Here is a 13118-nt window from a genome sequence, read left to right as displayed (position 1 = left end):
GATTGGAGAGATGATAGCTTTTGGATAACATTGCATCTCTACAGCACATAGGGAAAAGCTACGTATATCAGACCTTTGATTAATGGACAACAGGCTATTTATTTATGAGTTCAATTCATTTTTGAAAAATATAGAATATTGCTAGAGTTATCCAAGAAATGTATCACAGGTTAATTTGTCCTCACAGCATTCTCTCAAAGAAAAGGTAAACAATTAAATATATAGTATTTAAGTTTGATCAACCGTATATAGTGTGACTGTATCTAGAATATTTCTTCTATCGTTCCCACAATGCCTTGCCTTGTTTCCAAGCAGCATGAGCACCACATCCTGTTGAGCGTATTCATGGATTTCAGTCAGCCATGCCTGTAAAAAATACATGACAAAGAGACGACAGAGAGAGAGAGAGAGAGAAGACAGAGGAGCTGTTAGACAGGCAGAGAGACATCATGAGAGCAAAACAAACTGAAACCTGAGAAGACACAAGAAAGACGAAGATATGCAATACACATAAAAATGGTTTTGGGAAGGAAAACCTCATCTGGGACTTGTCAAGGACAAGCATGAGCAATTAATTTATTAATCAGAAAAAAGATGAGGAAAGCTAAGGAAGAAAACAAATGGAAAGAAAAGAAATTGTAAGCAAGGACCAAGATAAAAAGATAAAGCAACTATCTGAGAAAGAGAAACACAGAGAGAGAGTTTCTGTCACACTCAGTTTAATCAACACCTGTCTGCGCCATCCTTCCTGCCTTAACTACAGTTCGCACACAAGGGAAAGCTTTATGGGCAAACAAAATGCACTTCTGACTGTATGGGGCCAACAGCACTTAAAGCATTCAGTCATAGTGAGCGAGCTTTAATCAGTTCAGACAGACACCTGCAAACGCCACTTGCTGAAATGATATCCCTCATCTCAGCACAACGCTTAATTGTGCCACAGTGAATGACTCCACATTCGATTTCCGACTGTGGTGATTAATTGTCCTTTCCTTTGGTAGTCCTTCTCCAGAGCATCTTTGGAACAAGTCCTCTGTAATGAATTAGTGATGACACTGTATTCGCAAGGGATTTCCCCGGGGTCACCTCAAGCCAAAAGTGATGTTAAAGGACAGGAGATGAGATGAGCAGTGTGTGTGCAAGGCTGCCTGCATATAAGAGAGGTTAAGTAGACTGTGCATGCGTCAATTGTAATACTTAATACAAACAGTAGGCAATATATCAATCATCTTTAATACCTTCTCCCAGCATCTCCTTGTATTCAGACGTAGTTAAACCCCCTCACATGCTAACAGTGGAGCCTCGAGCCTTCCCCAAGTCAATGACACACATCCAACAGAATGATGCATGGCCCTCTACAGGCTCACACGATTAGCATTGAATGACAAGTGCTCTCACCCACAGGTGCTAATAAATATAATATCTGCATTTTAGTTAGCACCCCATCATACTTCCAACTGTGAACGTGAGGGACTTACTGCCTGAGTCCAAATGCTTATTACTCACAAGGGAGAAGACGACATTTGAAAAGAGAGAAAGTGTTTAGCTGAACACCGTTTAAAAGAAAATACACACAAATAAAAAATACAGATGTAAGGAAAAACTGTTTGTTTGATCACCTGTCTATTATCATTTACCAATCCTCTAGTTTATTGTGTATCCTTCAACTCAATGCTGCATCGGGTTTGTAATGTGATGTGCTTTGGGTTTAATGAGGGCAGAGAGGTCTGGTGGTTTGACAGACGTTTCACCCAGTTTCCTTAATAAGACAGTAAGCTCCACCTGTGGGGAGTGGAGGGCAGATTAAGAGGGACATTAAAAGAGAATAGAAATACGGTCTAGTTGAGCCCTCTGATCTTCTGAGATAGCTAACAATATATTGCATTTGCTCGTCTGAATTTGGTTTTCATCATTGTGCTAAAGGAGTGGAATGTCACGAGAAGCATTTTCCATGTGGGTAATTACCTGCTTCATGCATAATTACATTGCTTGTCAAGGTTCTGTCAACTGTTTGCCATAATTGAAAATGGCTTGTCTTTGAAGTCTGTTCATGCTTTTACATAACCTGTTTGTATGAGGAAACTTGTATCATTCAAATGAACCTACTGCTGTGAACGTTTGGCCTTTGTTTTAAAAGGTTGTTCATCTACCCCCCCCACCCTTTGCACATTTCCCTCTCCCACATGAATTTGACAGCTTGCCTCAGTGATTCTCTCCATATGCCATGATTACTGATGAAGTGTTTATAAACCATAGCTCGTAATGAGATCATTCAGCTGGCACTCCCACACGGGTAATTTCTTAGATTCAACAGTTATTCCAGAAGATGTCACTTGTCACTCCCATCCAGGAGAATTTAGGTCTCCTATTATCATCGATCGCAGGAGAAGAATGACAAGTACAAAAACTGAACAGCGACAACAGATCAATTCAGTGTGATTTAGGTATTGTCATTTGAATACGAGGGAGATAAGATATGTTAGTGCGTTTATATGTTCTGTTAGTTGATGCTCAAAAAAACAACTGCATTAAGACACCAGACTCTAACAAGTGGTGAGTAAACAAGCGTACATAGAGAATGATACTGTGATGACCAGCCCATCTCTGAGAGCCATTACGTTGCTGTGAGAAGCTGAACAAACAGTGACATAGTGTTGTAGGTCTCTCCTCCAAACAATGTCAACAAAGCTTGAAACATGAGGATCTGGAGGGACAGTGTTTTACAGCCATAAAACCTGCAGATCCCAATATGTGACAGAAGAACCATCAATGTATGATTCTAATTGTTTCGTGCAACTTTTAGAATGTTGTGCAAAGTAACCTGTTGAACCACATTTCATAAAGCTAAAATACATCACTGAAACTCACACTGTTCAACTGTAGAAGTAAGAGACGATAATAAAGAAGGCAGAGAGGCCGATGTGACAGAGGGAGAGAGAGCCAGAGATGTTACAGGGACAGAGAGGGTGCCAAAAGGCAGCAAGAGGGAGAGACAGACAGTGACAGTGAAAGACAAGACCAAAAGATCTATCTTACAGAGGAGGGAAGATAAAAGCAAGGCAGACAGCTGCTGGCTGCTGCGGCGTCACATTGGTGTGACGAGTTGTCACCGGCGGAGGTTTGTGAGGGTACTTCTGATGTTGCCTGTTTTTCGTTTGTTGTCAATGAGATGAAAAAGCGGAGCTCTGTCCTTCTCTGTCGACACGACTAGTCAGATCTGCTGGTAGAGGAACACTTCATCTTTGTTGTTTACCTACCAAAACCAACAGCAGGTCTAACTAATCTTTTTTCTAATCCTACAATTTGATAGTTTAAATTTCACATTCAACATATAGGATCTTTGACTTGGTGGTCTGTGTTCAAAAATGTTGCTATTTCTCAAATGAAGGTATCAGAACCTAAACACAGGTTATGTATAGGCACTTTTAAATGATAGCTAGCTTGCATATTTTTTAAATGATAGCTAGCTTGTGCACCTCGGCAGTTCTGCAGAGGTGCCTTCGGCAAGGCACTGAACCGCCGCACGACAGCTCCCCGGGTGCTGTACAATAGCTGCCCACTGCTCCAAAATTTCTTGTGTGTGCTATATTGTGTACTGTACATGTATGACCAAGATAAAAAAGAGGGTTTCATTGTTGTACAAACATATAAGCTGAAATCAAGTGATAACGACATGTGGCGCTATATTAAGCTCCATTCACTAAAAAATATTTTACATTCCCAGAAAATCTGAATGATGTGTCCTTGTATTCCCAAATGTTCTCTGATCACTGACAACACCTATACTGTATACTCTCTTTGAATCCTATTCAAACTCAGGTCACACTTTGCTGAGTACAATAACGAATGTGACTAAACTTCATCGGGGAGCCTCAGAGAGTCTTTCCATATGACCCAAGTTTCCCTCTGTCGCACTTTTGTCTAAGCAGATTCGCTATGGGTGACAATGCTATTCTTGCTAAGCTTTGATCCGAGTATTTCCTCAGCAGACAGGGTACAGAAGTTTGCTTCCAACATCAGGCACTGAGCCATAGAGGAGTGCAAGGAGAAAGTAGGACTTCTCCCCTGAGAGTAGGTTTAAGCTCCGCAAGGCAGCTCAGTTACATGATGTCACAATCTGACACACAAGGATGAGAAATCCTGTCAGACGTTCATGCAGGTACACATCAATATTTAATTTATACAAAACCAGGGTTCACAATTCTGGCATTGACATTTTCAGATCTGCTTGTTGACATATGTGAAAGGCCTTTAAGTGTGTTTCTTTCCACAGATTTAATAGGCACATAAAATATCACGTAATCAAGTCCCTTTTGTATAATAGTTCTTCACATTATAAGATAGAAACAAATAACACTGAATACAACAGATCGTAGGATGATTTCTGTGGCCTGAGAGAGACATGGAAGACATGAAATAGACAGGTTTTAATGTTTATATAATAGCAGCTGAACCGTCTGTCTGCTAGCAAACATGGGTGTGAGATATGTCTGGATGACTGATGTGCTCTGAAAAGCTGCATTGAGAGTGAGACGGGTATAGAGGAACGATCCTCACCTGTCTCAGGTGTCAGCTGTCAACAGAACCACTGACCCTAAACCTATGTCTTTCAATCAGCGATAGGTTTATACCGGTGAAAACAAATAAACCTCATAAAAGCGTGGCAGTGCGCGTTGACCCAAGTTATTAATTTTGGAGAGGAAGCTTTGCTTTATATTTAACCAACCCTGTGGTTGAAAATACCAAATGGTTGCTTTGCTGCAGGGAAGTGTTCTCCTTGTTCTTCATCAGTTTAAGTCCCCTTTTTTATGGATATTAATACGATTCAGCTTGGCCCTCTGAGCAGATGGCACAAAGACAAAAAAAACACCAAACAAATTGCCAAAGGGAGAAATATGACTGCTGAGCCAAGAATGAAACAAGGTCAACACAACATTTGCAGATTCAGGTTGTTTCCTGGAGAAAGAACAACCCAAAAGAAAATACTGGAAACCATGCCTTGGTTTTTAAGTTGCCCTGAAAATGCAGCATGTGAACATGTGTGAATATTTAGTTTCATGTTAAAGTGTCAGATAAAGGTGGAAAGAAAGTCTTGACCCAACAACCACTAACTCCCCCAATCTGTGGAGAATAAACCCTTTATAAAACGTGATTCATTATTTGCACATCACAGGATCTGAAGGCAAATCTTAGCTCACGCAGAACTGTGTTTACTTTCCATAGTTTTAAAAGCTTAAACCTACTTTGATTTAACACAATTATGCAAGAACATGTTTTTAAGATACCATTAATAACATCAAAGTAATAAACTGATGTTAACATGTATTCTTATAAAGATTAGTAATATAATTTGCCTGCATTGGTGCACAAATGTATCATATTTTTATTTCCTTGATGCGCCTCGTGTCGGTGTCATATTGAACATTTTGCCAGATTCTCTACTTCACTTGTACATTTAGAAGTGTGTTTTTCAGCAGGTTCTAACCTACTTTGTCACAACATATACATAGGTCTTGTGTCAAAATGACTTGAATTACAGGGAGGAAAGCAGAGGTGAACATCTAATTATGCGTCTCATTTGCAGCAAGTCAAGAGGTCAATGAAATCAGTTCAAACACTGCCAGTGCAAGGCAGCAAGGCCGGATTTCTATTTCCTTAAATTATGATTCCATGAATATAAAAAAGGGAATTCATTAATATTAAAACATTTGAAGAAGGGGGTACGTCAAATCTCAAGTGTGGTCAAAATGGAGATTCCCTGCAGTAGGCTGAAAGCTCCCAACACTGCAGTAAACTAACTTGCAAATGTGAAATTTTGCCACATCTTCATTAAAATAAACAATATATGCACCATGCATCTAACCTGGAGGCAGGGATGTGGATGTAGAGGTTGTGGCAGTTTTTTGAGATTGTGTCCTCATTATCATGAGACCCTGTGTGGCATCTGCACCAAGTTCTTTCCAGAGACACGTTAAGTGTGTCACTGGAGATTTATGTGGGGCTCAGCGCCTTCCTGTCAATCACACTGGCATCTTGTCAGTCCTTTTATCAGTCCTTGTAAACACATTTCGTCTCTTTCAAATGTTTCTTTGTTGACTAAAAAGAGCTTCTATTCTAGTCAGAAAAACACTTATTCATATGAAGGGATTTCATTGTCTGTGGATGTTATTTCACAATTCAAATCAAGACTTTGATGCAGTCACCTGTGTGGAAGGAGGGTGGCCACTGCTGACAGATTTTCCTCCTAATACTTTAAGATCCCAACAACACGTTAGATCCAGTGCTAATGTCTTGCCGTGTTATAAGCTTTTTAACACTATTGACACCAAGTTTTATTTTCCCCATACCGAGATTAAGAGCATTTTCTAATTTCAAATAAGAAGATAGTAAGCAAAAGATTTGATTTGTAAGCTTTACATGTAATCTGTTGTAATTTGGACCGTGCAGGGCATAGTTAAAATCAGATGCTAAAATGCTAATTGACACCTAAATGTTGATGCTAGTATACTGTTTTTCCATGCGACCTTCCAAGTAACAATCTGTTAACATTTGATCACCGTCAATAAAAAGGAATGCATACAATTAGTGTTGATATTAACACTCGTATAAGGCAACTCCATTTTAGAGGCCACTTGCTATTCTGGACATGTAATAAAATCCATTTCTTCAAATCTTTCAAGCAAAAGCTACAAAGTCAGTGTGAATGCAAAATAAAGGACTGCATGGATGGGCTTAAAGGTCAACAACAAACATTGACAACGTCTCTGCACTTTTAATGCCAGCTAGAGATAAAAAAAACTAAGAGAAAACAGAAGGGATGGACCAGGACAGAATCAAGAGAGCTTTGGTAATTGTGCTGGACATTGCCAACATCAAGAATAACTATTTTACTTAAACATATCTAAGTAAATAAAAGCACAACTGTCAATAGTTGTGACAAACAGAAAACAGGATGCAGAAACAGGATTAGATGAAGACAGGGCAGGACTCCTGGCTCCAGTTTATCTGACAAATCTGTTTCACATAAAAGGGTGTTTAGGGGAAAAAGCCACCGTAAACTGACATGGTGTAAGGTTAAAAAAACAACTTTATCTCAGATTGAAAATGTCTGTCTGCAAGCAGAAAATATTCTGTATGCAGCATATTCCTTCATGGATCCAACACCCTGTACCCAAGGCCACAGCTAAACAACATTTTTCTTTAAACTTGCATAAACACTCATAAATGGGTTCCAAGCGGCTGCTTTTAGAACTGAAAGAACAGATAGAAAGACCGCTGGCAAATCATATTTTCATTCCGAGAGCGTTTGGATGATTTTGACCTTTGTCAGCCCCCTCACAGGTAAAGAGCTTCCTTCTGCAGAGTTGCAACAAACTCACAGGAACATAGAAAGGCTATTTTTTCTGGTGAGCCGACAGAAACAAGCTGTTATATAACAAAGAGCAGCGAAGTGATGGCCATCCTTATTTCCATACTCTCCCCAACAAAAAGGCAGTAAAAAAAAAAAAAAAAATCAGCAACAAGGCCAAAGAAACGTACCATAGTCATACACTATCTGATTCCTTCTGGGAATTCAAACTGCTCCAACAACAACTAAAAGTAGGCAGGTGACAGGAGATCACCTCGCTGGTTGGATGGGTTATTCAGTGTTTTGTCAGTTTCTATCTGACATCAAAGTAAATGGAAATGTCATCATAAAGCAGCTGAACACCAACACTTTGCCGGGTAGTAATTTACCATCCGACTATTACTGTTCCCAGCAATTACAGGTGCTGCGTGGGTGGGACGGTATTGAATGAAGATTACTGCGTGTCACGGCCTCACTAGCATGTTGTAAACCTGATGGTGCAGAATAATCCACAATGTGTTTCTCCACACGACACTTGCCTGAAACGATTTACTTCTAAAATGCGCCACTGATTATAAAAGCATGGTATTTAAATTCATATCACTGCATTATTTACTGACACTTTCTCATCCCCATCTGGTGCGGTGGTGCCATGACATTTAACAGCTCTGAGGTAAGCAGGCGGCCATTTCATTTGAAGCCTGTCCAAGCCCCGGGGACAGACAGAGAGAGATGAATGAAGGCACAAAGATGAAGGATTCATCCCTCGCATTGCTTTTATTGGGTTTCTACAACACAGACACGTAAGCATGATCAAGCATTAGGGCATCAGCACACACAGATGTAAGAGCAATCGCAGCTGCAAAGCCAAACAGCATTTAAAAATAAGCATCAAAGGCAGACTGTTTTGACAAAAATCTTATACTCAGAGAATGTATTTTAATCCAGGTCACATCTATTGATCTGCACAGTCAATATAAAACAGAGTTTGTGTCTTATGAGACTGCTTTACTTGGATCCCTGCCTGAGCGCTGATCAAGTCTAATGTCATGAGAACGCTGTGGGGATTTCAAAAGGTTCAGCTTCAAAACAGCACAACTGGAATTTCTGTTCGTCGGCAGAACACAGTCCTACAAAATGAATGGCAATTCTTTTTCGTCTTTGCCTTAAAAAGTCAATACAAAAAGTTATTATGTGGCTTCTTTTTTCCTGAACTGCCTATGGTTCTTTTCAATGATGTAATTTGAAAGTGATTGCTTATAGTAGCAAAAACAAAACAAAAAACAGAATCACCTGAGCATTACTTTCCACAAGCTCTATGAAGCTACTGAGCATCCTTTCAGCTCTTTGTTCTGGTTTTGTGCAACTTTAATTGTTTGATTTAGCTTTCCTGATTTCATCGGCTTTATTTTAGTCCCAGGCAGCCGTTTTCCCCAAAAAGCTAAATCTGGTTATTCCACCGCTTGCTTACTGCTCAATACCAAACAGCTGACAAATTTAGCAACTACCCAGTGGCCATAGTGGAGTATTGAGCAACAGCGATTTCTTACAGGAGTTTGAGAAGACAAACTGTAACAGCAGTAGTTAGGCATAGCAACACATTTAAAAGCTGATGCTAATCAACAGAGCAGTCCATTAACCTTTCTAATTGTTGGGTCACGGGTTGTGCAGGTTCATTGAACAGAGACAGAGAGCACAGAAGTGTTCCGCTTTGAATCCTTCTGATTGCCATCCACAGCAAATGAACCTAGCTTTGAATGATAGCACAACAGAAGCCCGGCTGCATTTTAGCAGGACGAACCCAGACAAATGAAAGTGGCACAGACGTAATTGACTCTGTCTTCCTGAAGCACTTCTGACAAGAAAACATTCATTACGGTACTAAACTGCTTTGGTATTTTTGCTACAATGGCTTATACCATCAACTACTGTACTTGCTATTGTGTACAACATAAACAATAGGTAGAAGACTAAAACAGACTACAGGAAGTAACTCTGACAGCCTCTGCTGTAAGATGGATCTTAACATACACAAACTAGATCTTTAGATTAATGAAATACCACTTAGATCTTTAAACCACTTTAATCACAATTTTACTATCCATTGACAGCAGCTGACGAACTAGATAAAGCATGTCAGAACAAATCGTTTGACTAAATGTCTCCAACTTCAAGTTTTAGGTCGTTCTGTCTGAGATGAATGACAACTCCTATGATGCAAATACTTTGCCTGCCTTAATGTCTTCTAAATAATAGACAAATTTACACCACAGAGGTCTGAGAGTGGAGGAAGAGAGGAAAATGTTTCCTCTCGTTCCTCCTTCTCCTTCAGAGTGGCATTCATCTCCATTAGCGTCCATTAACATGAGTTAGTGCTCGTTTGGCAGCGGTGTGCCAGCAGGCATAGTTTGCCACCTGCGTACATACTTGCTGTAAAAGACTAAATGTGAATTTTGGGTTAGGAACGGAAGAAAGGAAGGAAGGCTAAGCAGGTCAGGGAAGGACTTTGTCAAACTTTGGTTGTGTTCGACTGAGGAAATGTGACAGCAAAGAGCAGAGCTGTTCAAATTCTCTCAATGATAAGGAAATGAGCTTCAGTTTTCCTTTATTATCTTTTTTAGCTTAGGATACACTGGTACTTCAGTCAAGGAATGGATAATGCTGTCCCAGGTTAGGTAAAAAAGCAGAAAAAAAGAAAAGTGAAGCAATGAAAAGCAAGGTACAGAGAACCATCAGAATCAACCAGGACTTTAATACTGTGAGTCCTCAGGGTTGGCTGAGGTGAAGGCTTAAAAACAACTGCAGCTTGAAGCACGATGTGTTGGAAAATGAAGAGATATCACTAAAGCTAAATGTCTTTGGTTTCACCAGCTCTGAAGACTTTTTATTTTAAATTGTTGACATTACTCATCCTCCATTCTGTTACTGCCTGCCCAACCTATCAGTGTCCTACCTGTCCAGATTCTGCACCCACACACACAAAACCACCAGCCCCACTATTTTTGAGCTACTGCTCACATCTGTAGCTAAAGATGAACCTTTTTCTTCTTTAATGACGTCTCAGGGCGGAGAGGCACATCATAATTCTCTGGCAAAGACTGTAGACAAACACTGTTTCCTTGCCTTAACAGCGTCTCTACTGCTCTCAGAGAAAATGGTTGATGGTTGGTGTCAATTAAAGCAGCTGAAAACTGCTACCCTTACCGTTGTAGGGTCCATTTACTTCACAGAGGGAAACAGGTATGGTTGTATAGTACAACATGAAGCTAATGAAGAATTTCAAGTTCAAAACTTTATTTGCTTTATTGATTTGAAGGATTTACATTGACATTTCTGTTCCGTTTCCAATCCTTTTTCTGTGAGAAAAATCAAATCTAAGAACTTTTTCGGTCAGGTCGGCCGACTTCTTCCTCTTGTATTGGATTTTCATGTTTTCTAAATCAATAGGTGTACTTGTAGCCAAGTCTAGATTGACTTTTACATTGCTGTGAACTAAAGAACAGACTGCATCAACAACCTTTTTCTTTATAATAAAGCAATATGTTTATGGATATTCATGGAACATTTCTTTTTACCCATATTAACTTTCAGTTTACAAAGCTGTGCATCTATCAGATAACCTAGGAAATAAAATGATATCCTGGAAATAATGAATGGTTTCCTTTGCTTGAGTGCTCAGGTGATATGAATCAGTTTCATCCTTTTACATAATCTGTTTACAGCCTTCCTGTTGCCAGGGGTCATACAGCCAGAGAATTTCAGTCTGTGCCAATGAGCAGGTCAGGCGCCACAGTGGTCAGATTTGAGTTGGACCGCAACAGTCCGACTGGGTCCGTTCGGTTACCCTTCTATCAATGCTTGTTATCTCCCACACTCAAAAGACGATCATCTTACTGCTCGACATTGACACTAAGACGCTGCTCTGTAATATTGGGGCTTGTCAAAATGCAGAAGTTGGACACCACAGCAAAGATTAATAAAATATAACTTAACTCTGCTAAATTGCTTAACACAGCCCATTGTTTTTCAATTATATAAACTTGGAGATGAGGTGCACTGTGAAAAACAAGAGCAGAGGAGGAACAGCTTCAGAAAGGCCAAATATAACAGAGCGATGACCTTCATATCTTCATAGTTTAAAGTTTTCTAGCATGATGCTCATTTCATAAATCATGGTTCCAAGACAATAAAGCAGGGTTATGTTATAGGATGGGCTACCTTGTGATTGAAAGGCTCTCACGTGTTGTCCCTCCTTTCGTCTTTGACCTTTAACCCTTTCAATGTATTTTCAGTTCATGAAAGTAAATTAGACTATTCACATACAGATTTACTTTTCCAGCATTCAACTTCACCCTCTGGACTCACGGGCCAAAACGCCAAAGTCGAGGCTTCAAAACTGTAGTTTGTGAGACATCACCAATTTTTCCACTTCAGCCATAACACACTGCTTCTCTATGGTTACCAAGAAAAAATGTATAACTTCAAACAAAAACGTAACACTGGCAAACTATGATACACAGCTCTGACTGACAATTGATACAAAGAGTGATAGCAGCACCCGAGGTCAGATTCATCATCTTTATACTTCCCCTTATTATGGGCAGAAGAGTACAGTGGGGAGAAAGAGGGGGATGGAGACAGATCTGAGCACAGCTGATTAGTCCCATGGGTCACAATCAATGTCTCCCATTCCTCTTTTTCCTTCTGCAGTTTTCCCTCACCCTCTTTTTCTGGGATTACTCTCTGCTTGTTCAACCAACTGTCTCACTGACGGATGAAAACATGGGCTAATGTTGCCAAAAATAACACTGACAATGAATCTGATCATTTTGGCACAACAAATTAACATCATCCAGATGTTAGTGAGCCTTCTGTGACAATACAGCCTTTCATTTATAAAATGAATCTGATCGAAAAGTATATTCATTTAATTAAATGTATCAGTCAGTTATGCCATTTGCATTGTTGCCATGTTTACAAAAAAATGTGCTCATGTAAAGTATGACAAAGAATTTGGAATTAAAATGATTAATGTTACAAGATATGACACAAACGTTGAGAGCTTTCAAGTATTTTAAATGCAATTATAATTAGAACAAAGAGCAAGAAAATGTAACCTACCTTTATGTTGTCAAAGGATGATTTGTTGGTGACGTCATACAGCAGAAGCAAAGCTAAAAGAAAAAGAGAAGTTTATGGTTTCAAAATAGATGGACTGCAAATCATTTATGTTGCAAGGGTTAATCCAAACATTAACCTTGATGTCTCAACTACCTTAACAATTAAAATCATGAAAGATTTGGATTATTTTCACTGTGCCAGATGTGGAGTCAATTGGTCTCTGTCTCTTGGCTCTGTCAAAGTCCTGCATCACAGCCAGCTAGAGTTGATGCAGAGGTACAAGTTGAATTTAGGAATTAACATGGTTAAAGAAAAGTTGCTGCAAAACATGTAGCATCCAAATAGCCGAGTTGGAGTCACTGTGTACATTTGACAAAAACACAACCTTCAAATTGAGCACTGGCTAGGTTTGACATACTCAAAAACAGTGCTTTCAACATGGCTGCTCTAACGGGACTCAACATTTGACACTGTGGATTACTCTGAGTGGAAACTGTGACCTGAAATAACACAGCAGCAGCGGTGGTGACTTTGAGCTTGCCTTTCATTTGTACAACTTGTTTTAAACCCTGTTGAACTGATCTTGATCAAGCTGAGTCATTACCATCCATCCTTTAAGTTTCCCTGATCCAGTGTTAACAACTCAGTA

At 39.6% G+C, this 13118-nt stretch overlaps 1 protein-coding gene across 1 annotated transcript in view; it reads right to left on the bottom strand.

Moving 5' to 3' along the window:
* Window positions 1-13118, bottom strand: part of LOC134877903 (ras-related protein Rab-26-like) — a 38939-nt gene that overhangs the window by 3360 nt on the left and 22461 nt on the right. Inside the window, exons 5-6 of the mRNA XM_063903579.1 lie at window positions 12470-12522; window positions 301-366 (exon numbers count right to left, since the gene is read on the bottom strand). Coding sequence (XP_063759649.1) covers window positions 301-366; window positions 12470-12522 — 119 coding nt within the window. The remainder of the gene's footprint in view (window positions 1-300; window positions 367-12469; window positions 12523-13118) is intronic.

This window comes from Eleginops maclovinus, chromosome 16 (assembly GCF_036324505.1).
Source record: "Eleginops maclovinus isolate JMC-PN-2008 ecotype Puerto Natales chromosome 16, JC_Emac_rtc_rv5, whole genome shotgun sequence".
Lineage (NCBI taxonomy): Eukaryota > Metazoa > Chordata > Actinopteri > Perciformes > Eleginopidae > Eleginops > Eleginops maclovinus.
This window is presented reverse-complemented; position numbering and strand designations above follow the sequence as displayed.